Raw genomic sequence first — 25,624 nt, 5'->3', positions numbered from 1 at the left:
TGCCTTTCAGATGTACCCATGACCCTGCAGGCCACCCAGCGAAGAGTGTCTGCTCAATGTTTTCAAAAACACATTACGATGCTGATTTAATGATTTAAATAATTAAATCAGCCTTGTAATGGTAAAGTTTGGATCGATGTAATTAAAAGTGAGCAAAAATCCAATATTAAAAGTTTTTAATTAAATATCATAGCTTCCAAAAACGGTATTTTTCTCTTTAAGTGCTTCAAATAAAATGAGCATTTTATTAATCATTATCTATATTTTACCTTTTCAAGAAAGCTTTTTTAAAAGAATATATTAGGACAACAAAAATCGAATTGCAGGTTAGAAAGCAGCATTACTGAAAATGAAATGAAAATGTTGCTACTCACTGAATGCTCAAATCTATGGTTATCTTTCGGTTGCAAATGTGATTTATATTTATTGTATATCTGTGATTGCCTTTGTTAAAGAGAGAGGAAGACACAAATTGAGACTGAAAGAGATACTTAAATAAAAATGTGTCGTAAATCTTGACGGTTCACTATGTACCAGCATGTGTGTAGTGACTGTACTGGAACATTGTTATAGAAACTGGCATCATTCCACACTTCCGTTTAACACTAAACTCTTACTTCAGACAAGCTGGGAGTTGCAATGTTGCAAGACCTCGAGGGATTCCCTCAAACAATGCCAGTACCCTGAGACTGCCTACAACTGATATGCACAGAGGTCTTGGATTGTTTAGCTCTGAAATGTCTTTTTTAATGCAGTCAGTGTGAAATATAACTTCTCACCACAGATGTCACACCATTAGTTGGCTATTCACAGTAAAGTGTCAAACAAGTCACTGTTCTATCCTACACACTGCATTCTATATTCATGTGGGGCTATAAGAATGACAGCCTAATAATCTTTCCATTGTCATTTCTGTAACATTTAAGACCGGCATGTGGCATCACTCCACTCGTGGGAACACTACTCTTCTATGTGAAGCTGATAGCCTATTGCCTTTGTCCAATGTGAAATTGTTTAAGCTACAGTGTCGATTAATTTCGAGGTTTTGTCTATCAATAGACATTGACATAGTAGATGAGGGTTTGGCTCGATTGTTTAGATCACACAAGAATGCTCCCCACCTTGAAAGAAAAAATTGAAAAAAAAAAAAAAAGTTTCACCGCAGAAAAAGCGACTCGCTGTTCGCTGCCAGGGCAACCGTAAGTCCAACCTACCTCCATAGTAGAATTACCTGAATTCTCCTCACGTGACCGATCCCCAGACCGGTCGACCAATCAGAAGAGGGGACAGGTGCACTCATTGTAGTTTCGGAGGTGGAATCTCAGGTGCTCTTGTAAACTGCGACGGCACTATAAAGTCTTTCACGTAAGTTCAAATTGGATGTTCCATTTTGGGCAAAGGATGATGTTACGCTTTCTCAGAGACAAAAATACTGCGGCAAAAGTAAGAGGCAAAACTGCGTCTCAGTGAAGTCTTCGGAGTGAAAGATGATTTTCACGCACTGTGATTTCTTCTGAGGATTCAGCGTCTCTGTTGTCTCAACACACCTTTCATTTAGAGGAACCTCGGGCAGCGTTTATCTTGTTCTCATCATTTTTGTCCAGGTGAGTCGCTCAGGCTGATGATCAGGTTTGTTGTTGTGGCATGAATCATCACCTTTAAAATACTCTCTTGAGGTTATGGCGCTCTAAACCTGTTCTGCATCGCAGGACAATTATCCTTGTTTGTCATGTATGACGTGACACTCATTCGTTTTGCATTGATCTTTGTATTTTAAAAATATGTTTAAACTCCCTTATATGACTTGAATACAGATAGTCTATAGACACGCTTTCAATTTCTGAATTAAAAGTCATTTAGATTTTTTTGCTTAAATTAAAAGATGTCAGGGTGCATAGTCTCTTTGGAGATTTAAAAACAAAAATAAACATAATCAAACGTTTGCATAAATAGTTTGGAATATTGTTTTATTATGATTTATTATTATTATTATTTCTTTCAAAACCAGTAAAGCACTTTTAATGTAAATGGTGTAATCAACATGAAGGAAGCCATTTTATTGTCATGTGACAAAATCCTAAATAGGGAGTACCCCATACCCCTAGGCATATATATATGAAGAGTTCAGATGCAAAAGCCTCTAAGTGCCATCTGAAATTTTCTTCTAGAATGATCATTTTTATCAAGCTCGTATATTTAAGTTCAGTAATTTCACTTAAATGGCAATGCAAATTACCCATTAATTGTCATTTAAGTGAAATTACTGACCTTAAATATACGAGCTTGATAAAAATGATCATTCTAGAAGAAAATTTCAGATGGCACTTAGAGGCTTTTGCATCTGAACTCTTTATATATATATAGGCTATATAATTTATTTTTTATTTTTTTCTGAAAAAAATCCAAGTTTAATTATAGCTTATGTACACTCTGTGACATATATAGGCTATTTCTATATCTATATCAAAATTATGTTTTGGTAGAAGATAGTATAGGCCTACGCATTCATATGAAACCGATGAATGTAGGCCTATTTAAGAATTTAAACTACATTTTTTTAAGTTTTCTCCATCTTGGACATTATTTGTCATTGACCCCTAAGCAATTTGTGTATCCAATGTAGGCTATCCAGTTAAGGGTGGAGATGTAGGCCTAGCCTATTTCAATAAAGCATATTACATCTATTACAGATAAGATATCTCGGATTACACTGTGTTGTTATTCTTGAATAGACATGCTATGTCTATTGTTGTTCTTACGTCATAGCGTCATAAGCGTGGGTTAATAGACTAAAATGTAGCTATAAATATAGCTACAACAACTATAGTCGTTTCAGTTTTTATGTTGAAGTAGTACATTGATTGTGTTTGTTTATTTATATGATCTGTTTAGTTCTCACAATGACGGAGAAAACAGCCCCCTGGTGGAGGTCTTTCGTGGGCAAGAGGAGAAAAACAGCCAGAGAATCGGCAGAGATACTGGAACAGGACCTCCATAACCAGGAGCCGGACCAACAGCTCCCTTCACCCACACATCCAGCGAAAGAAGCAGGCAACTGCTTACCTAGCGATGAAACTTATGACGACTCCGCTGTTCAGCCAACTTTCAACGAGCTCTCCAATCGCCGAAATCTCCTTGTGTCCCGCTCCGGTCGCTTCAAAGAGAAACGGAAGACGCGCGCGAGTCTTCCACAGAGCAACGAAGATGATGGGAAACCTGCAGCTGTCAAATCCACCGACGTTCAGTCAAAGCACTGACTGGAACCTCGGCTTACACCCGATGGTAGAGCACGATATACGGCACTACCTCATGACTGACACTTTTGAACATTTTGACTTATGAATGCACTTATATGAAGTTAAGGGTATAAACTCTTTGAATAACCTAAATTATCCATATCACAGGAGCTTTTTCCAAATGCTGGAAATAATGAGATTTTCCTGCTGAAAGCCTCTTATTTTGCAGGTTTTAAAGGGATTAGGCCAGTCTGGGAGACTAACTAGACCAGTCTAAACCATAAGTTGTTTTCCCCCCAGCAGGGTTATAGGATATAGGTTATTTTTTTTTGTGAAGGATATACAACATTCTTAAAACGTTGTCATATAATTGCACTGTTTTGTGGTGTTACTGCAATCTTTTATGAAGGAATTTACATTAGAAGGATTTAGAAGCAATTATTTTAATGGTATTCAGTGTGCACAGCTTTAGCATGACTTGGAACTGTTTTAATGTTTGTGGATGCTTGCTGCAGACTTTTTTTGTTTTTGTTTGAGGGGGTTTGGCTGGTGGTCCTATCCATCCTGAATCAAAGGCTGTTTATGCCATGATAGTCATATCCATAAGCCATCAGATCCAACAAGCCCTGCATTGTCTTGTGTAGTTTGTTTTATTGAATCCAGGACACTTTGATACTAGTATTTAGCTCTCCCACTGCGAAAGTAGTTGTACTATAGACAAACCAAAGATTCTTATAATATATGTTTAGTTAAATATATAACAGAGCAGTCAAGAAACGCAATATAACAAAATGATAAGCTGTTAGTTTTGCAAACAGTGAGTATATTAAATATGCCTTGAATTCTAAATCAAAACTGAACCTGATTACTTGGGTTAAAAAACTGTGATCAAGCTATATGAGATCTTATAATGTTCTCTTATATTATGAGCAAAGCTGTAAGAAAAATGGGTTATTCAAATGTTCATTGAGCTTGTGTAATGAGATTTGTACATAAAACATAACCAAAAAATGCATCAATGAAGATTTAGACACATGCAGTGTGAGTAGGCAAGTTTACAATATACTTTGGTCTTATGCATTAGTTTGCCAAATTCAGCTTTGGGAAGTGTTACTACATCAAATTTTAAATAAACAGATAATTTTCCATTTAATGCATCCATTTGTTCTGCATGTATTGAAGTGTTATTGCTTTTGAATGTGGTTACGTGTAGGCCTACGTGAGTGTTTGTTATGGGTGGAGTAAACCGAGAGCAACTGGTCATTATTAGAGTTACAGTATTTGAAACTGTGTGCTATAATGCTCATCACCTTGCCTGAGGCTGTCATCTTTAACCTCATCAACCCTGTGTCACAACATTCCTCCCTCTTAAAGCACAGGTTCCTCACAGGGAGCCAGAGTGTCTATTCTGTCTTTCCCTAACAGGTGGAAAATAGGCCTAATTTGCATGAATCTACAAGTATAAATTCTTTCCTATCAGAAATTAGGCCTATCAATTAAGGTTTTTTGAGTTGTGACTGTACATTTTAGTGTTGTTGCAACACACTTAATAGTTTTTATCAGTAGCTGATTTGATTTTCACTTAATGAAACATTCAAATACTGTTTTGACCCTATTTCTGATTAAATCTGGTTTGGAGGTCATCTTTAATTAGCCATGCCTCTACTCTACACACACAAGCCCAACCTTGTCAGAAACTACCACTAGAGAGCGATCTGGTCGCGCACAGCTTTCAGTAACCTACATACAGCCACCTGAAGTACCATAAACATTTATTGTGCTGTTAAACAACTAATAAAAGCGTTGACCTTTTATTTTTATTCAATTTTAATGATATAAACTTGACATATTATCTCTACATGCATTTTAATGAACGCTGTCTGGTTTAGAATTGTAAATAATCAAAGATATGAAACAGCCAGGCTCATGGTCAAGACAACCTCCCACCACGCAGCCTGTATAGCCTACTGTATGTTGTTTATTGTACGCGCTCGCGTTGCGCGTGCACCCTACACGCAACAGGCGGACTACAACAGGGAGCGCGTGCAGTTCAGTTCACACATAAATTCCTAGCCGAGAAAAGGAGGACAGCTTTTGGAAAGTGTCACGATTCACGAAGTGTTTTAAAAACATTTCCAGTGGATTGTTATTTTACTTTTTTTTTTTTTTTTTTTTTTTTTTTACCAAGTGGAGAGGATAATCCAAATGTTTTCTTCACATATATTTGTTTGACTAGCAATTTATACTTTTTGTGCGGTTCGTATAGTAGCCTACTTAACGGAAAATTGGACGAAAATAGTCGTCGTGAAACCGTACAGACTGCGTCCTCGGCGTCTTCCTAATTATAACACGAGCTCGCGGTCAGTAACTGTATCTCGAGGGTCAACGGCGCGCTATGCGGACCCAGCCTCGCTGCTGCAGGACTGGACTCTGACAACTTCCCTGCGTCCACTGGAACAGGACAACGCACGAAATTTCAACTTTGCAAACCACTAAGGTAAAGTTGCCTCTGAAAACTACATTACAGTTAACAGCGAACCACTGCCGTTATGTTTAGTAGATAAGACTACTTCATTGGTTTACGTTGCAGCTGGACACTGTTAGTGAGTGTCATTGACAGGACAGTAGTAGCCTTAAATGTAGCCTTTAAACAGCCTCATATTTCACACCCCTTCGAGTGATAGAGTTTAGAATCTGGATTCAGAAATCATTCTAATATGCTGATCTGATACTCGGTTATTATCAATGCTGGAAACAGTGCTCCTTACTATTTTTTTTTTTTTTACCTGTGATACTTTTTTCAGGATTCATTGATGAATAACAAGTTTTAAGAACAGCATTTATTCAATATATAAAACTTCATAGAAATCTTTTCTAACAATATAAATCTGTAGGCCTACTATCACTTTCTATCAATTTAACACATCCTTGCTGAATAAAAGTATTAATTTATATTAAAAATAAAATAAAAATACTGCCCCCAAACTTTTGAATGGTAGTGTATTTTGTTACAAACGATTTCCATTTTAAACAAATCTTTTTTTTTCTTTTTTTTCTTTTTTTTTTTACTTTTTAAAAAAAAGTATCACAGGTTATTAAAAAAATACTAAGCAGCACAACTGTTTCCAACATTGATAATAAATCAGCATATTAGAATGATTTCTGAAGGATCATGTGTCACCGAAGACAATTTTCAGTTTTGCATTACATAAATAAAATATATTTTAAAGTAGCCTATATTAAAATAGAAAACCATTATTTTAAATTATAATAATATTTCACAATATTACAGTTTTTTTCTGTATTTTGGATCAAATGAGGAGGCTTGATGAGCATAAGAGACTTCTTTCAAAAATATTAAAAATAGTAATGTTTCCAAACTTTTGACCGGTATATATAGGAATTATGATTACAAACAGAATGATAGCAAACACAATACAAAACATTCACAAGTGTTATATTAACACTGGCCAGATATTATACAGCATGTCTCTGTTCCCACATGGGTGGACCAGCTGTGTGTCAACATCTCCATGGGAAAGCTGTTAATGGGACTCTAGAGAGAGAGAGAGAGTTGTTAAGAGCTATGCTGCTGGATGAAATGTAAACCACAAGATCTTGGACAATCATATCATGAAAGAGGCCAAATAATGAATTGCTGAATTCTTCATGTGACTCTTAAACAATGTTGGGATTTTACCTATTAATGATCAACATTAATTTGACGTCAGAGTTTCCCAATTCTTCAACTTGTCCCTTTGTGCTTCAATAGAGCAATAGAACAATAACACAATGTTTCTCTTTTTTGGCAAGAATAAACATTCCTGGAAATTAACATATTAGCTGAATTCTTTCTACATTTCTCAGCTGTGTTTAGCATGTTTCTCTTTCTCACACTATAGCTCTGATTGGCTGTTTGGCTCGCCAGAAGTTGGGCAGCTTTTTTTCCTCAAACAACAGACTCCATTGTTATCTCCGGAGCCTACCAGCTCTTGATAAGGTTCCACTTCACTCTGATCTGAGATCATTTTTATGCCAATTCCTTTTAAAGGACAAGTTCAGTGTTTTATATGTGAGAGATGGCCCTAGTTCAGGGTTAAATGCAGATTCTACAAAAGATGATCTTTGGAACCTCTTACGGCCCATTGTGGAAGCAGGAGATTGGTTTTCCTAAAAGAGAAGGGAGGGTTCCTGTTGGGTGCATCTTGTGATGGACACACTTCCTGCCAAGAGGAACAAGATGATTCATGAACAGAGAGGGGAATGTGGGGGAGATCGCTTTGTCATGTCGAAACCACTATGACATTCTTTAACACTTGTGTTTGGCTGGAGCTTTAACTGTAAATGAGCATTTTCAAATTGCATTAATTGAACCACTGTATTACAAAAAATATATATATTTTAAGATATAATATTCATTTAAATATCTGTTTGAAAAGAGGTTGAATAGTGCGGTAGGTAAGGGTCACAGATACTGTAACTCTATGTGTTATGTGTTTTTCAGGTTCCTAAGCAATGCCTGTCCCTCCTCCACCACCTCCCCCAGCACCCCCACCCCCACCTCCACCTGCTGCAGCTCCTGCACAAGTGAGACACACACACACACACACACACACACACACACACACACACACACACACACTCATAGATACCTGTTAATGTAATACAGTTCATCAGACTCTAAACATTCTGTATATAATAGCTCTTTTTTTTTTCTTCTCCATCTGTGTGTTGCCTTCTCTCTCTGTCTGTCATTCTCTTTGTAACCGTCACCCAGTTCCTCCTGGCAACCACCTGGCCAGATTTGCATTATTAATTAGAGATAAAATTACACACACAGGGATATACAACACAGGTGTCACATGGTCAGATTTGACTTTCTTGTTTAATGCATGCGCACACTAATGACAATTTAAAATGCACATTTGAAACCAACATTAATGGGGAAGTTCCCCCTAAAAGTAAAAATTGCGACTCATTTGCTCACCCATATGCTGTCCCAAACCTGAATGACTTTTAGGTTTCTTCCCTGGAACAACAAAGAAGAAATTTTTATAAAATATCCGTGGTTTTATGTCTATACAGTGAAAGTCAATGGAGTTCAAAACTGTCAACGCTTTATAAATCCTGTAGCTTTCTAAGTCATACCCATGTTATGCTGTTTTACATATCATTCAGTACATGATTAGATTAGACTATTTGTTGCCATGCAGTTTGAGTTTTATTTTGGTGTATCATGGGATACTGTGAAAAACCATAGCAGAGAAAACTAAAGGCATATTGCAACTCATTAGAATTGCACAAAATGAATTAAGTTGCAACTTTTTTCCTCTTTCTTTGACAAGTCACGGACAGACCCTCCTAAAGTCCAGCGTTCTGAGGGAGCAGGTCGCGGTGCACTCCTGTCTGACATTCAGAAGGGGGCGAGGCTGAAAAAGGTCACACAGGTCAAAGACAGAAGCGCACCAGTCCTTGACAGTGAGTTAAAATCAATTTCATTCACAGAAGCTCAATTTTCAATTCAGAATTCTATAATGTAACAACTGAGAAGTTAACCGATCAGGTGAAATGAGTCACTTGGCAACAATCTGTCTGTTTGCAAGCATGAGAAATATAAATACTAAACTGATACTATTTAAGGTTCATTTCCTGATTATCTGATTTGGCATATATCTGCTGTGTGATGGCAACACTGGAATGTTGTTTATTGGTGTAACCAACCAGAGCGCTACCTGCATTGCATATTCATTTTCAACAGTTGTTGATTCAGGATGAGAGCGTTGTATCAACGTGAGAATGTGTATTAAATGACTCTCTTGTGAAAATGAAACTGGAGGAGTTTAAGAAAGAAAGAGTAAGTATGAAGAGAAAGTCTGAATGGCTAATAAGTTGTAAGGGCTTATCAGTGGCAGAGCTATATTTGAGCTCAAGGTCTATAGCCAGTGGGTTCTCTCACACTTCAAAGCATTCATGTGCACACAAAGACACATAGGTTTTCTATCTATATGGAAATGCACAGTGGTAGATAAAGGGCCAAGACCTCAGGAAGTTCTGGAGTGAGGATCACACAGAGACTGTGCTCCTCGCCTTCCTCTTTATTACAAAGGACAGCAGTATTCTTTATGCTCAGGACATGCCATGCTCATTAAAAAGTCATTGGCTCACTTCAGCTTGCAATTCCTGTTTTGCAGAGAAAACTAAAGGGACAGTGAAACTCATTAGAACTGCACAACATTAAAGGTGCAGTAAGTGATTTCTGTGAAACCCGGTTGAACACCCAAACAAACAATTTGGTGAATATTTCTGTTCTGTTCTGTGTGTTTGCTTGAAAAAAAAAAAGTGTTTGTACATAGTCCTGGCAGTGTAAATAAGAGAAATACAAAGTGGATTGGACCGGTCGCCACAACGCTTGTAGCCAAATAGCAATAGGAGAGAGAGAGTGAGTGAACGGGACATTTGTAGAAAGACAGATGGCTGAGATATTAACAAAGAGGAAAATGTCTAAGAAATATATTTGGGAAAAGATGGGTTACGATGAGACAAGAGCTAGGACCTGCATTAATATTGGAACAGCTTTCCAACAACATCTCTGGGGAGATACGTGAGTAACATTTGTTTTGCTACGGTATGTTTCCAGAACCAAGATGCTATTGTTGTTGTTGAATCACGGCTGATTTATCCATGTTTCCTGTGTTGCGTAGTGTGTTTGTTATTTTGGGGGAGGGGTGTGTTTCCTTTGGGTAGGGGTGTGCTTGTTTGGGTGTCATTTTCAAATATCAACAGTGTAAATAAGTTACAAGTTACAACGCTCTCTTTCTTTTAAAGTCACGTACAGACCCTCCTAAATTGCACACACACACAAAAAAAACTGCACAATATTGTGTGATTGTATAATGTAGGGGAGAGCGGGGCACAACCTAACACATTTTGGCACATTTTGGCACATTATTTAAAAAAAAGTGCACTGAAAGTGACAGAAGTGCAAATGTTACAACTTTCCCCATATGCGGGGTTAATTGTTACAGACAGAGGGGCTAGTTGTAACACTTGTGTGTAACACACATAATTCAGTACTATTTTATCTGTATAGTTTGATATTGTTTGTGCATCTGTATAGATAGATATCCATACATCCATCCAATCATCCTTCTATTATGGATCAATATCATGGATAGAGATATAGGAAAGGGCTGCACATTTTTGCAATAAATAAATGAATAAATAAAAGCATCAAATATTGTAATTGCAATTGAATTGTATTTGTGTGTGGCAGCTGCATGCAAAATGATTATTATTAATAATAATAACAGTAATAATAATAAAAACAAGCTTAAAATCACATTTTAAAGGGTTTATTGCATGAAAAACAGGCTATATTCTTAAAAAATAAACAAGTGAGCAATGCATAGTAAACAAATGTGAAAATATTTACATTTACAATATACTTTGACATTTAAATTAGGTTAAATGTGGCAAAATAAATATACAGATAAATACTGAAACCTGAAAAGTTGTGTGGCTCCCTGTTTTCATTTCATTATTGTTGTACACTTGGCGGCTTAGTTGTAACACTGTGCTACAACTAACCCTGCTGTGTAAAAAAATATTTTAAGCCTAGCTAACAGTTGCTAGGAGTTGCTGACATGTTTCAAAATGGTGCTATGTTTTAGCCAACAACACAGTGATTAAGGCAATATAAAGTTAGATTTGGTGACGTACACACCCAACTCAGAAACCGAAAAAAACGTGTGATGAAAAAATGTACTTGCATGGTGTCAAAACACTCTTTGTCCAGTATCTTCACAAAATCTTATCAAAACTTTCCACAAATTAGCGGGACACCGTCTTCTGGCAGCAAGAGAAAATAAGCAGAAACACAACCTGCTTGACCCTGACTAACTATGTAAAAGGTCCGTGTTACATTTAACCCCGCGTTAGGTTGTGCCCCGTGCTTCCCTACAATATACAATACATGATAGATCCAGGAACATGTTCTACTTGGTGCAATGGCTGTAAACATAACGGTGATGTGTGTATTTGCAGAACCTAAAGTGAATAGCGTGGATGACGGTGGAAGAAATGTGTCTGCTGGGAATTCTGCAAACTCAGCAGGATCTACTCCATCTACAATGGGTCTAACTCGGGGTGGACTGTTTGCCGGAGGATTTCCTGTGCTCAAACCAGTCGGACAAAGAGAGAAACTGCCACCTCACAACCCAGGTATTGAAGTCAGATCTATTTATTGTCATGTTAAATAAAGGTTTTCAGTGCTGGAAATATTTTGAATGACTTTTTGGATATGGCTTGTCTGTGTTTCAGTGTCTCGTTCCGGCTCTACCGCCAGCCTGAAGCAGCCTCTCTGGAACCCTCCATCACAAGGAGATGGTTTCAGAGGAAGCGCCCCTGATCTTTCCCCTTCCCACAGGTCTTTGGAGAGAACCTCCTCACTGTCTAAAGCTCGGCCTATTTCCTCATACACAGCTCCGCCGTCCCCCAGCCAAACTGCACATCCTACTTTCAAATTATCCTCTACTCCTCCTTCCTCTGCCCCTCCTCCACCTCCTCCTCAGGAGCGGCCCAGTAATAGACCGCCTTCTCTGCCCACCGGCCCGCCCCCACCCCCTCCTCCTCAAATGGCCAAACCCACTTGGTTACCTGTCCAATCACACTCCATTCCCATGCCCACAACTCCGCCTCCTCCACTCCCTCCCTCGGTTCCTCCCTCGGTTCCTCCGTTCTCACCTCCGGACAGATCATCTGGTGTCTTCCACCCTCCGCCCCCTCCACTGCCTCCATCAGTCCCTCCATCTTCACTCCCCGACAGGTCATCTGGTGTCTTCTACCCTCCACCTCCTCCACCACCTCCATCAGTCCCTCCATCTTCGCTCTCTGACAGGTCATCTGGTGTCTTCTACCCACCGCCTCCTCCACCACCTCCATCCTCGCTCCCTAACCGCACATCTGGAGTCTTCTTCCCTCCGCCCCCTTCGCCAGGGCAGTTCGAAATGAAGGACAGTACATTAGGACCTCCTCCCCCACCACCTCCTCTTCCTGCTTCGTTTGCGTGCAGTCACACCTCCTCAGCACCTCCTCCGCTACCTCAGAAAGTATCTCCCATGCCTTCACCTACATATAGGCCCAGCGTACCACCTTTGCCACCGTCCTACCCCTGTGGTGCACCCAGTAGGCGCCCCCCTGCAGTGCCACGATGTGCAGGTAGAAGACCTTTGTTGTATATATTTGCAAATATTGTATCTATACACTACCATTCAAAAGTAGGGATTGCTGGATATCACTTTTTCATGTTTTCATAATGTAGGGCATTCCTGAACCACACACTCTCTCACACACACACACACACACACACACACACACCTCTTACTGCTACATCTGGTAAAATCTTGATTTTAAAAACTATTACAAATGACTATTAATCTACTATTATATGCTATCACAGGAAGCTATCTGTTCCTCAAATAAAACAATTTTATGGCTTCAGAATACTTGAACAACCATGGGTAACGCACAGTATCGAATTTCGATCGTTCCTGTGCTGACCGATACTTGATCCAGCAAAAAAGTTCTGTATCGGACCGATACCGATACTGAGTATCGGATCGCCACATCCCTTTTCAAAAGTTTGGTGTCAGTAAGATTTTTGGGGGGAATTTCAGTAAAAATATAAACATCCTTAAACCAAGAGAAATCTGTGCTAAGAAACACAATTGCATAAGATTATAACACTTGTTTTCAGAGAAATTATGTTTTAAGGATATATATCTATTAATACATTTAAATTGTATTTACTGTTGGATTTTGATTGTTAGGAAATTTTGTAAGAAAAAACAAAACAAATGTATAGTAAAAACAGTAATATTGTGAAAATAACTTTTATTTTAGTTTATTTAAAAAAAAAAAGAACTGAAAACCTAAGTGAAATGAATTATAGGTTGTCATTTATCAAGATTTTTGGATTGACAGGTCCTCCACGGATGGCTCCACCCCCTGCTCCCCCGGCTCGCTCTCCTAACACTGAACTCTCCATTAGGACTCCGCCCCCTCCTCCTCTCCCACTGTCAGCTCCGCCCAGCTCAGTACGCAACGGACACCTGCACAGTTTAGGTGAGACTAAAGGTCGGCATTAATGATGAAGCTAAAAGCCTAAATGGGCTATTACCTTCTGATGAACAGCAACAACAGTTGGAAATGAACTATACAGTGTCAATGTTTGTGATCCACCATTGTATGTTTGTGATCACCTGCAAAGCAATTCGATTTAACATGGCATTTCTGTTTTGTTTTTTTAACTCACAGAAGTGTCTTTGTCTACTTTTCAGATGACTTTGAATCAAAGTTTCACTTCCATCCGATAGAGGACTTCCCCCCTCCTGAAGAGTTCAGGCCCTTCCCACGTACTTACCCCAGCAAGGAGAACAGAGGTACAACAAACTCTTTGTGTGTGAGAGTGCATGTGAAGAAAGGTGAAGTCTCTTCAATGACAGTGCTCACAATGTTGCCTCTGTTCATTTAGACAGGCTTGAGGCAGATGATCTTTTTTTTTTCTATATACAATTGAAAAAACAGGTGATAAGAGATGGATGTTTTCATAACAAAGTCCAGAATATATTTAGTATTAATGTGTTTGAATTGGACAGCAAAATGTGCATATTAAAACACAATAGCTATGTTTCCATCCACCTTATTTTATGCACATTTTGGGATATCGCATTAAAAAAATGGTGGATGGCAACGCCAAAGATGAACATAAATTCTAAAAATGAGAAGACAGGCACATAAACTGCGATGGAGACACATTTACCTAATAAATCCCTTGATGCACAACAAAAAACTTGCATCGACAGAGGATGTGATTGGATAACTGGACTTACCAGCAGACCAATTTCATTGCACAGCATCTCAAATGTTGGTTTAATCATTCTGAAATGCCTGAGCCAAAGTCTGTCATCAAAATAATTTGGTTTAACTTCCCAACTTCCATTTTTATTACAGATATTTTGTTCTCTTGAACACATGGGATAGAAATGGCGCTTTTTCGCAAATGTTTTATGCGATATCCCAATTTTGTGCATACGTTAAATTCGCAACTTTGGATGGAAACATAGCTTGTGATACAATTAATACCTAAAGGCACTGTTTAAAATGATGGGGTCAGTAAGATTTTAAAGAAAGAAATTAATATTCAGAAAAGACGCATTAAATTCATTAACTGAGAGTAAAGACATTTATAATGTTACAAAATATTTCTATTTCAAATAAATGCTGTTCTTTTAAACTTTATATTTATCAAAGTATCCTGAAAAAAATATGTATCATGGTTTCCCCAATATATTGAGCTTCACAACTGTTTTCAACATTATTAATTATAAGAAATGTTTCTTGCGCATCAAATCAGCATTTTAGAAAGAATCATGTGACACTGAGGACTGGAGTAATGATGCTGAAAATTCAGCTTTTAATATCACAGAAAAAAAAACATTTTAATATATATTTAAAAAGAAAACAATTATTTAATAATATTTAAGTTATATATTTCTGTTTTTAATGTAATGTAATAATGTAAATTTTGATCAATTATATGCAGGGAGCACAAGATACTTCTTTCATAAACATTTAAAACATTAACCGCTTTAGTATAATAGTGTAAATTGTAAGTCTCTGTTTTAATGCAGATTGCTTGTTTCAGAACCAGTTATTATCAGATTCAAAAGTTGAAACAATTGTGCATACAAAAATTGTTCACTCAGTTCCTCAGTTGATTGTTTTTCATTTAAAATACAGAAACGACCTGTCTTGTTGAAATTGAACTATTCCTGTTTTGTTTTCACAGTCAACCCACAACCTCCCGCTATGAGGACTCATTTAAGATGAAATATGAAGCTTGGTGCTAACCTTTATCAGGACAGTTTTTTTTTAACATCATTTTCATGGTAAAGGAAGAACAGCAGCCAAATCTGTAGGTAAAATCAACCCACATTATCTGTGAAAACATTTTAGTTTGATGTAAAACTAGTCATCCACATTTCAAGAATGAGTTTCTCTATTACAGCTGCAGCCCTGTTAAAACCTCTGATTCTTATTGAAAATTGTTTACCTGTCTTATTATTCTTCTTCATCCAATAATAAGTGCTTTAACATTTAATATATATCTGGAACAAATGTGTCATCCTAATAATTCCTATTCATTTTGCTTATCATACCCGAGAAGGCTTTTATTAATTATCCCATCAGCTGTCAACATACACTGAATGGAGTAAAAGGGCAAATTAATAACTTATAAAAATTTGTAAAAGTTTAAATCATGGCTTTACAAAATAAATCAAAAGGAAAAAAGTGTTGAATCTGTGCATGCAGATTTGAGAAATCTCACTGACTTACGGTTTCAATTAAAGGCCATCTGTTTGTTGTAAAAGGGAAGAAAGTTCACCAGTAAAAGTGAAACAGTGTGTTTTAGGCCTAAGGTGGTCAGAATAAATGGTTGAAATGGATGAAACTATAGATGGAGTAGTACGTAAATGGAATTAATCTGCTAAAACTAACACGTTTTTATTTGTTGTGGCTGCTGGAGCCCTATGTAACTGAGTCTTCATAAAATCAAGATTTTCTGAAACACCAAAGAAAAAATAGTCTTAGGGTTCCCTCAATCTATATGTCAGTGTTTTAGATGTACCTGTATTTGAAATCTTTGCCAGAATGAAATACTGAAATAAAGCTCTGAATCTGAATGAGGAAGAATCTGGGAAACAGTGCCACCCACTGGACATGCTTGCAATTTATTGCTCTGACTGAATCAATTATTTAACCCAAGTAAACATTACAAGACATACTTTTTTTCTGTGAAAAAATGGTCAAGCAGAGAATTATTAGGTATCATTTCATAAAAGTCTGGACACAGTTCAATAAATAAAACAATTAATAAATACAATGAATACCTGCTTTTACAATACATGCTTTACAAGACATGAACCAATGCAATACTGCTTAGTCTGTTGTTCCGTGAGAATAAGAACATGTTACATGTATGGAAACATGCACAAACTTAATCATGCATTTGCAGTACCAAACAAATAAATAAGTTTCATATAAACATATTATACATTCATTTGAATAAATATAATTTCATTACACAGCTCCAAACTTTAAACATTTAGCCCCCGCTCAGCTGCCATTAAAACATACTAGCATCAAAGAACATGTGCTGCGAATAGTCCAGTCCCTGCTGAGTTGGACCTTACAGTATAGTGTAGTGTGTGTGTGTGTGTCTAGAGGAGAGTGAAGGAGGCAAGGGTGACAGAAATAGCCAAATCCTCTCAGATCATTGCTAAATACTGTTGATCTCAGCAGACTCTCTCTCATATCTGTGTGTGAGTCTGTGTGAAACTTTTGTAGGCCTCAGGTCCTGTATTTACAGCTGGTTGAGTCGATGAAACAGGAGTCGGTGCACCTGAGCTGCCCAAAGGTTCTACGTGTACAAAAAGATAGAGACGTTAATTATATTGGGTGTTGATAGGATTTTGCATCTCTAAAAATTAATAGAAAGGATAGAAATGTGTACTTGTAACATTTTAAAAGTCACACCCTGGACCATTTAAAAAGCGAAAAGGTAAAAATTATTAAAATGTCATTTCAAATAAATAAATAATTACAATAAAAAGAAATTTCAGCTTAAAATCTGTTGATTACAAAAAGTCTACCCAATATGCATGTGAAATTGTGTGTGTGTTGTATGCATACCCTGGCAAATATGATTTGCAGGTCTGGTAGCCAAAGTCTTTCCCATCACACTCCTCCACACCCTCATTACGATATCCATCACCACAGTATGCCTTCTTACAGCCTACTCACAGAGATAAAGAACAGGAAAGAGACAGAAGTGGTCAAGTGGAGTGAGTGAAGAATTGAGTGAAGAGTGAGTGAAGAATTGATAAGACACACTGCTTTTCTGTGTAAAATGGGTGCTGCTTTTCTGTGTAAAATGTAAGTTATCTACACACTTTCGAAACAAGATCACTATAATGCGGCTAATTCATTTTATGTTTAGGCATATTCATTATTAGCTACAGTATGTGATGGTTTCTGGGATCACGTGACTCACCTACGCAGTCATCCGTAACAACCTTGTTTCCGTCGTCGCATTCCTCCCCGTTGAGTTCCTGCAGCTCTCCATCACCACAGACTCCATTCCCATCCCTCATCCTCTCTGTCGCCTGGAGTGGCATCAGCTGGAAAACAAAAAAGCTCCTATTCCCGAAATGCCAGTCTGGCAGCATGTTTCATGGCATTGTATTCAAAACAGTCCTGTACCTGAATGGGCTTCCATCCATTTTTATCTTTGAAGTAAAGAGACCTCTGATCCTTTCTGAAGGCGAGTGCATTATCTTCGTGGAGACCTTTTAGCTCTTCCTCACTGCTCACAACGAATATCTGACCAGGAAGATCAGGAAACACAAACTGATGAAGAAGCAGATGTAAAGAGTGAACAAACAGGCATATTGATTCCATTAGAAACAGGCAAAATGTGTGTGTAGGAGCAAATGTACCCACAATGACAATAAAACCCCAAATCATCTGGAACTCCTCGCAATGAAAACTGCTCAATTAAGGGACTAAATACGGTCTTAATAAAAATCTAAAAAAAGTTTCTTTAAGGACTAGGTGTAGCAGGGTTAGTAATTCACTTGAAGAAAACATGAAATTAACCCTGTTTACTTTCGCATACATGTTTCTGGTCATATTGTGAATGAATCATCCGTGCATTTTTTTCCAAAGGAAAAATTGGTTTGTCTTCGTCATTTTGAACCAAAATGTAATAAAATGCTCATCCTGTGAAATTACGTTCCTTTTAGCAAACTTGCATTTATTCGGGTTTCATTCTTGTATGTAGCGACCACTTCCGAATGGATAGAATCAAGTTTCTTACTGAATATCTTTAACCTTAAAGGGATAGTTCACTTTGAAATTAATTTTTGATATGTTTTAGCTTACCTCAAGGGCATCCAAGATGTAGATGTCTTTGTTTCCGCAGTAGTTTCAATTTTGATATTTTTAGGTCAAACCGTTCTTGTCTGTCAGTCATATAATGCAGGTCTATGGTCACTGTCTCAAAACACAAGCACAGAGTCCAAATTAAAACAATTCCCCATCGTCCAAATTAAACAATTCCCCATCGTAAGTACACATTGATGGCCTAAGACACGAAACGAGCGGTTTGTGTGAGAAAACGAACAGTATTTATATCGTTGTTATCTCTTGAACACAGCACACGTCCAAATGATCTGACGGCGCGGGCGGGTATAGATATATACATAGATGTCGCCTTGGCTACGGTTTCGTTCCAATGAACTGCAGTAGTGAAGGCGACATCTAGTGTATACATCTATACCTGCCCGCGGGCGGGTATAGATGTATACACTAGATGTCGCTTGGCTACGGTTTCGTTCCAATGATCTGCAGTAGCCAAGGCGACATCTATTTATATATCTATACCTGCCCGCGCCGTCAGATCATTTGGACGTGTGCTGTGTTCAAGAGATAACAACGATATAAATACTGTTCGTTTTCTCACACAAACCGCTCGTTTCGTGTCTTAGGCCATCAATGTGTACTTACGATGGGGAATTGTTTAATTTGGACGATGGGGAATTGTTTTAATTTGGACTCTGTGCTTGTGTTTTGAGACAGTGACCATCGACCTGCATTATATGACTGACAGACAAGAACGGTTTGACCTAAAAATATCAAAATTGAAACTACTGCGGAAAGAAAGACACCTACATCTTGGATGCCCTTGAGGTAAGCTAAAACATACCAAAATTTTATTTCAAAGTGAACTATCCCTTTAAGAAGTAAATGGAAAGTCCTCAGCATAAAACAATTATTTGCGGGTTTGTGTGGCTTACTTGAACTTTGTCATATTTGTTACGGTGTTGTAATGGGGCACTGGCTGGACTGAGAGAAGGCAAGCTGCAGTCACAGACTCCAGGAGGACCGGGAAATCCCTTCTCACCTTTTTCTCCAACTACAAACAGCCCTGTACATCACGAGATGCCAACAAACAAAAGGAAATAGAGATCAGACATGAATATTAATCTAGAGCAGTAATGCACTGATTTACTTATTAATCTACCTGTGTGTAGAAAAACTGCCTTCAGAAGTTAGCTAAATTTCACAAAACCTCACTTTGGATCTGCAGACATCCTCAAAGGTGATTCATAAATATTTAAAGAATAGTGTTTTTAATTTTTTTTTTTTTTTATGCATAAGGTAGAAGCTGAGGGACAATTGAATAATGGTCTGTAGTAATTATAATTAGCTTCATATAAAAAAACAACAAAGCCCTCCTTTAGATAGCTAAATACACATGTCTGTGTGAGTGCATGCCAGCATGAATGTTATGTCACCTGATGCAGGTACCCCAGGAGGTCCCGGGTGGCCCCGAGGTCCAGGTGGACCAACGGGACCCACTGGCCCTGGAAAACCTCTCTCTCCATAAGGCCCCTATGTCAATAAGATTAAAAAAATAATAATTTGAGAGAAATCTCTCATGCTCACCAAATCTTATTTTATACAGTAGACATACAGTGCTGATTTGGTGCTCAAGAAACATTTCTTATTATTATCAATGCCGAAAACAGTTGAGCAGCTTAACATTTTGTAGAATTCTTTTAATAGAAAGTTCAAAAGCGCAGCATTTATTTGAAATATAAATCTTTTGTAACAATAGAAAAGTATTTACTGTCACTTTTGATCAATTTAATGCATTCTTGCTGAGCACGGTCCCAAACTTTTAAATGGTAGTATACAAAAAAAGTCATCAAGCTAGTTGCTGGTGTTGAAATGACATTCAAGTCTGAGGCCTGTGCAGTAATCTAAGGAACACTAAATGTGCATGTGTCACAGTGTTCGGCTGATTGATAGTAGGAATCTAAGGCCTACGGTAACAGTCCAGGTATTTCCCAGCAGTTAGTAAAGACATTCCCAGGAAGTGCCTATCCACAGCGTAATACAAGAGCTCGGAAACACGATCGGCAGGGCTGGATTCAACATCAGAGGCCCTGCTGGTCCAAATCCAGCCACCAGCATGATGAGACTTTCAGCTTCTTAGATTACTTACGAAATGACACACACACTCACAGACTGACGTGCTGACTGAGGCAGACAGGTTAACTTTGCGCGCATGTGGGTTTTAAATACGTCTGAAGCTTCTTCTGCCAATAATCCACTCCCTTATTATCACTCAAAGACTCTAGGTCTCAATATCAAAACAAACTAGAGGAGATCTGATGCAGTGTCGAATGCTGTGTGGGTCCTCACCTGTTTGCCTCTCTTGCCTGGTCGTCCAGTAGGGCCACGCTTCCCTGAGACGCCAGGCTCACCCTTGGGTCCCATTTCACCCTGGGGGAGTGACGAGGAGGGGGAGGTTCAGAGAGAAGTCAGATCAGTGACATCCAAAACATCTTACCGTTACATATATCACATTGATTTTAATGGTTAAAATGTCACATCATACCTTCTGTCCCAGCATCCCAGGCAGTCCATTTGCTCCCTAAAGAGAGAAGACCAGATACACCCGTGAATATGAGTGTAAGTGTAATAAAGGCAAGCCAGTAAGAGCTGTGTGTGTAAACCTCACTCCCCTGGCCTCAAAAGGTGCACTAGAGACTGACGCTAGAGACTGATGCTAGAGACTGCAGTCTTTAGTGTCCTTGTAAGCGTGCCTGCCTCCCATTCCGGAGATGCCGGTTCAAATCCCACTCAGAGTGGGTTGAGTAGGACCGGTTGCATTTGGTGTCGTGACCCGGATGGGAGTGAGGTATAGCGGGGGTGAGTGTAACGAAGACAAGATAGTAAGAGCTGTGCATGTGAACCTCACTCCCCTGCCACAAGATGCGCGCCAGCCGTTGCCGGAGACGCCGGTTTGAATCTTGCTCGGAGCATGTTGAGCGGGACAGATTACATTTGGTGCCGTGACCCGGATGGGAGTGCGGTTTAACGGGGGTGAGTGTAATGAATACAAGATTGTAAGAGCTGTGCGTGTGAACCTCACTCCCCTGCCCCAAGAGGCGCTCTAGATGGTGCCGGAGATGCCGGTTCGAATCTTGCTTGGAGTGGGTTGAGTGGGACGGGTTACATTTGGTGCCATGACCCGGATGGGAGTGAGGTTTAGCGGGGGTGAGTGTAATGGAGGCAAGACAGTAAGAGCTGTGCGTGTAAACCTCACTCTTGCCCCAAGAAGTGCGCTAGAGACTGCGGTCTTTAGTGTCCTTGTTAGCATGCCCACCTCCCATGCTGGAGACGCTGGTTCGAACCCCGCTTGGAGCGGGTTAAAAAAGGACCGTTTACATATGTTTAAACTTAGATTCAACATATTCTTTTTGAACAGAGAAAATAAATCTTACATATATGTGATTTAGGAGCTGCCGGCTGCTACAGTATCTGGGTGATTGACAGTGTATTCTAAGTGCTTTAGAGTGTCGCTAATTGGTTGCTAGTGTGATCTAGATGGTTGCTAGGTGGTTGTTGGTGTGTTTAAAATGTTTTTGCATGTTTCTCATAGGTTCTTTTGTTGGTAGGACGTTTTGAGAGATTGCAAGGTGATTGAAAGCATGTTGTAAGTATTTTTTATGTGTTTTTATGTGGTTACTAGGGTGTTCTGGGTGGTTGCTAGGTGGTTACTAGCATGTTGTAAGCATGTTGATATGGGGTTGCTAGGGTGTTCTGGGTGGTTCCTCTTGTATTCGAAGTGTTTTAGAGGTTGATGTTCAAAATGATTTAGTGTGTTGTTCTTTAAGATGTTCTAAGTAATTTCTAGGTGGTTTCAAGCATGTTGTAAGCATTTTTAAGTGTTACTATGTGGTTGCCAGGGTGTTCTGATTGGTTGCTAACATGTTGCTAGGGTGTCCTGGTGTGGTTCCTAGATGGTTGCTACTGTGTTCTAAGTGTTTAAGAGTGTTATTATTTCATTGCTTTGGTGTTGTAGATGGTAGCATGTTGCTATTTTGTTGCTATGGGATTGCTAGGGTGTTCTGGGTGGTTGCTAGCATGCTGTAAGTGTTTTAACATGTTGCTAATAGGTTTCTAGGTGGTTCCTCTTGTATTCAACATGTTTTAGAGATTGATGTTCAAAATTATTTTGCGTGTTGCTCTTTGGTTTCTAAAATGTTCTGAGTGATTTCTAGGTGGTTGCCAGGGTGTTCTGTTTGGTTTGCTAACATGTTGCTAAGGTGTCCTGTTGTGGTTCCTCTTCCTAGATGGTTGCTAATGTGTTTAAGAAAGATGTAATTTGGTTGCTATGGTGTTATAGATGGTAGCATGTTGCTATTTTGTAGCTAGGGGGTTCTGTGTAGTCGCTAGGTGTGCTTTAAATATTTTACCATGCTGCTGTTTTGCTGCTAGGATGTTCTGGGTAGTTTCTAGGTGGTTGCTAGTGTGTTGCTATTTGGTTATTGGTGGTTTCTAGGTGGTTTTGAGTATGTTCTATACATTTTAGTGTGTTTCTATTTTGTTGCTAGGGGAAACACAGTTAATAAGAAAAAAATGTTATTGCATCTTTAATTTCTAACCTTGTCTCCTTTTGGAGCTGCAGGTCCAAAATCCCCCCGTGCTCCCTGAAACCATAAGAATAAGTTCAGAGAAGTTAAGTACAGTCAGTTAGAGTTTAGTTCTATTGTACAAAGGTAAATCTTTTTTTGTTTGTTTAACAGACATTCTGTACCTTCTCACCCTTGTAGCCTGACAAGCCCTAATGGGACATAGAAGACAATTATTATTTCCCTGTTGGTTCTTTTCTCATTGATAGGTGAGATGAAAAGGTATTTCTGTAATTACCAAAAAAGCACAAAAATAATAAGACGGCATACTGTACACCAGTTACACCTGAAGAACTTGACTTACTTTAGGTCCGGCTGGTCCCCTCATTCCTGGCATTCCCATTAGTCCTGGGTCTCCTTTATCTCCCTGCCAATAAGGTCATATAAACAGTCAGGGGCTCTAATCAGATATTTACTAACCCCTTACCCTACCCCACACCCTGAGAGACAGCTTTCTCCACGCCCCAACCTTTCATCACGCCCACTGCTCCAACCAGCAGATAACCACACTTGGAATTTTCCCGCTTTCCATGTTTTCAATTGTTATACAGTAGGGGGGGCTATTACGCAATTTCGGAAAGTGTAGAGAATCTCCGGATCAAAACCAAAAAAGTAGCAGAAACAAGCGATAAAAGCATTGCTTATGCATGTTGTTGTCTTTGAAAAACTTGATTTTCTCAGCTTTTTGTCCAAAATGTTGCTTTTTTTTTTAAATGAAACATTTCCCACATTCAAGTGTTGATGGAAAAAAGAATGCATGAAGCTAGAATAAAGGCCCGTTCACTCCAAGGACGATAATCTAAAAATCATTCTCAATATTAAAGAATTGCAGAGTTCACACCACAGCTATAACGATAATGGCACAGAGAAACGATATGGTTGGAATCACTTTCAGAACGATTTTATTCAGCTGATGAATGACAAAAACATTGACAGCCAATCAGAATCCATCCTGCTGTAACGAGCTCGAGCATTTAAAGCGGCAGACAAGCACATGCTTAGAATAAACAGAATGATATTGTCCGCTGGCGTGGACGCCAACATAGTAATAATAATAATAATAATTAAAGCTGCAAGCAGCGATGAAAGGGCCCTCGCACCCGTGCCATCAACACTCGGTGGTTTTAGGAAGACAGAGCATGGTTGGGAAATGTACATTTAAGGAGGTATATATAGTAAGAGTATGTCAAAGTCAGTTACAAAATGTTTTGTATAATGGTGATAATAGCATGCTTCATGACTCAGCTAAGTGTTGCTAGCATGTTTAGTCTGTTTCTAGCATGCTCAGTACACAATAATTATGTGGTTAGTACTGCATTACTGTGTTAACCATGTCAGTTTCTGTTGCCAGTAGGTGGCGTTATGACTATAACTGAATATGAGCATGGATGTGTGTTCAGGACAGAACTCTTATCAAACGTGTGAAGTTTGGTGCAAATTGGACATTGCCTTCTTGAGTAACAACAAAGTCATGTTTCATTGAATTAGCATTCTTTAGCACTTAGCTAAGCATTGTTAGCATGTTTTAACATGTTTCTAGCATGTTTAGAACTCAATGGCATTTTTAACATGTTGCTAGAACGGCATCAACGTGTTAAACATGTCACTTCCTGTTGCCAGTAGGTGGCGCTATTACTAGAACTGAACATTCTCATGCAGATGTGTTCAGGCCATGACTCTTATCAAAAGTGTGAAGTTTGGGGCAGATTGGACATTCCATGCCTGAGTTACAGCAAATTCTTATTTAATTGCAATAATAGCATGCTTTAGCACTTAGCTAAGAGTTTGCTAGCATGTTTTAGCATGTTTCTAGTATGTTGTTAGCATGTTTAACACTTGCTGGCACTTTTTTATATGTTATTAGGAGTCCATAACAGTGTTAACATGTCACTTCCTGTTGCCAGCAGGTGGCGCTATGACTGTAACTGAATATAAGCATGGTCATGTGTTCAGGACAGAACGCTTATCAAAAGTGTGAAGTTTGACGCAGATTGGACATTCCATGCCTGAGTTACAGCAAATTCATATTTAATTGCAGTAATATCATTCTTTAGCACTTAGCTAAGTGTTTGCTAGTATGTTTTAACATGTCTCTAGTATGTTGGTAGGATGTTTAGCACCTACTGGCATTTTTTTATATGTTATTAGGAGTCAAGAACAGTGTTAAACGTCACTTCCTGTTGCCAGCAGGTGGCGCTATGACTATAACTAAATATGAGCATGGACATGTGTTCAAGAGATAACTCTTATCAAACGTGTGAAGTTTGGGGTAGATTGTACATTGCCTTCTTGAGTAACAACAAAGTCCTGTTTCATTGAATTAGCATGCTTTAACACTTAGCTAAGTATTGCTAGCATGTTTTAATATGTTTCTAGCATGTTTAGAACTCAATGGCATTTTTAACATGTTGCTAGAACGGCATCAACGTGTTAAACATGTCACTTCCTGTTGCCAGTAGGTGGCGCTATTACTATAACTGAATTTGAGCATAGACGTGTGTTCAGGCCATGATTCTTATCAAACGTGTGAAGTTTGGGGCAGATTGGACATTCCATGCCTGAGTTACAGCAAATTCATATTTAATTGCAGTAATAGCATGCTTTAGCACTTAGCTGAGTGTTTGCTAGCATGTTTCTAGTATGTTGCTAACCTGTTTAGCACTTGCTGGCTCTTTTTTATATGTTATTAGGAGACCACAACAGTGTTAAACATGTCACTTCCTGTTGACAGCAGGTGGCGCTATTACTATAACTGAATATTCTCATGTAGATGTGTTCAGG

At 38.7% G+C, this 25,624-nt stretch overlaps 2 protein-coding genes across 3 annotated transcripts in view; one reads left to right on the top strand and one right to left on the bottom strand.

Annotated features, from left to right (window-relative positions):
- The first annotated feature begins 5,221 nt into the window (after positions 1-5,221).
- wipf3 (WAS/WASL interacting protein family member 3) lies at positions 5,222-16,005 on the top strand. The gene is made up of 8 exons (XM_084423737.1): positions 5,222-5,733; positions 7,741-7,823; positions 8,582-8,714; positions 11,280-11,456; positions 11,556-12,452; positions 13,218-13,358; positions 13,574-13,675; positions 15,085-16,005. Exons 2-8 carry the CDS (start codon positions 7,752-7,754, stop codon positions 15,123-15,125), a joined length of 1,563 nt encoding a protein of 520 aa, XP_084279863.1. The 5' UTR covers positions 5,222-5,733; positions 7,741-7,751; the 3' UTR covers positions 15,126-16,005.
- Positions 15,182-25,624, bottom strand: part of LOC311299859 (uncharacterized protein) — a 27,559-nt gene continuing 17,116 nt past the window's right edge. Inside the window, exons 7-17 of one of the 2 annotated variants that reach the window (XM_084423739.1) lie at positions 23,148-23,210; positions 22,969-22,995; positions 22,817-22,861; positions 20,764-20,799; positions 20,568-20,648; positions 19,655-19,751; positions 19,154-19,284; positions 17,559-17,678; positions 17,350-17,476; positions 16,989-17,091; positions 15,182-16,716 (exon numbers count right to left, since the gene is read on the bottom strand). In XM_084423739.1, the coding sequence (XP_084279865.1) occupies positions 16,647-16,716; positions 16,989-17,091; positions 17,350-17,476; positions 17,559-17,678; positions 19,154-19,284; positions 19,655-19,751; positions 20,568-20,648; positions 20,764-20,799; positions 22,817-22,861; positions 22,969-22,995; positions 23,148-23,210 (900 nt within the window). In that variant the 3' untranslated portion in view covers positions 15,182-16,646. Of the gene's footprint in view, positions 16,717-16,988; positions 17,092-17,349; positions 17,477-17,558; positions 17,706-19,153; positions 19,285-19,654; positions 19,752-20,567; positions 20,649-20,763; positions 20,800-22,816; positions 22,862-22,968; positions 22,996-23,147; positions 23,211-25,624 lie in introns of both variants that reach the window. The other variant, XM_084423738.1, reaches the window with a different exon arrangement.

The sequence above is a fragment of the Rutilus rutilus genome (genome assembly GCF_951802725.1).
Source record: "Rutilus rutilus genome assembly, chromosome: 11".
NCBI classification, from domain to species: Eukaryota; Metazoa; Chordata; class Actinopteri; order Cypriniformes; family Leuciscidae; genus Rutilus; species Rutilus rutilus.
This window is presented reverse-complemented; position numbering and strand designations above follow the sequence as displayed.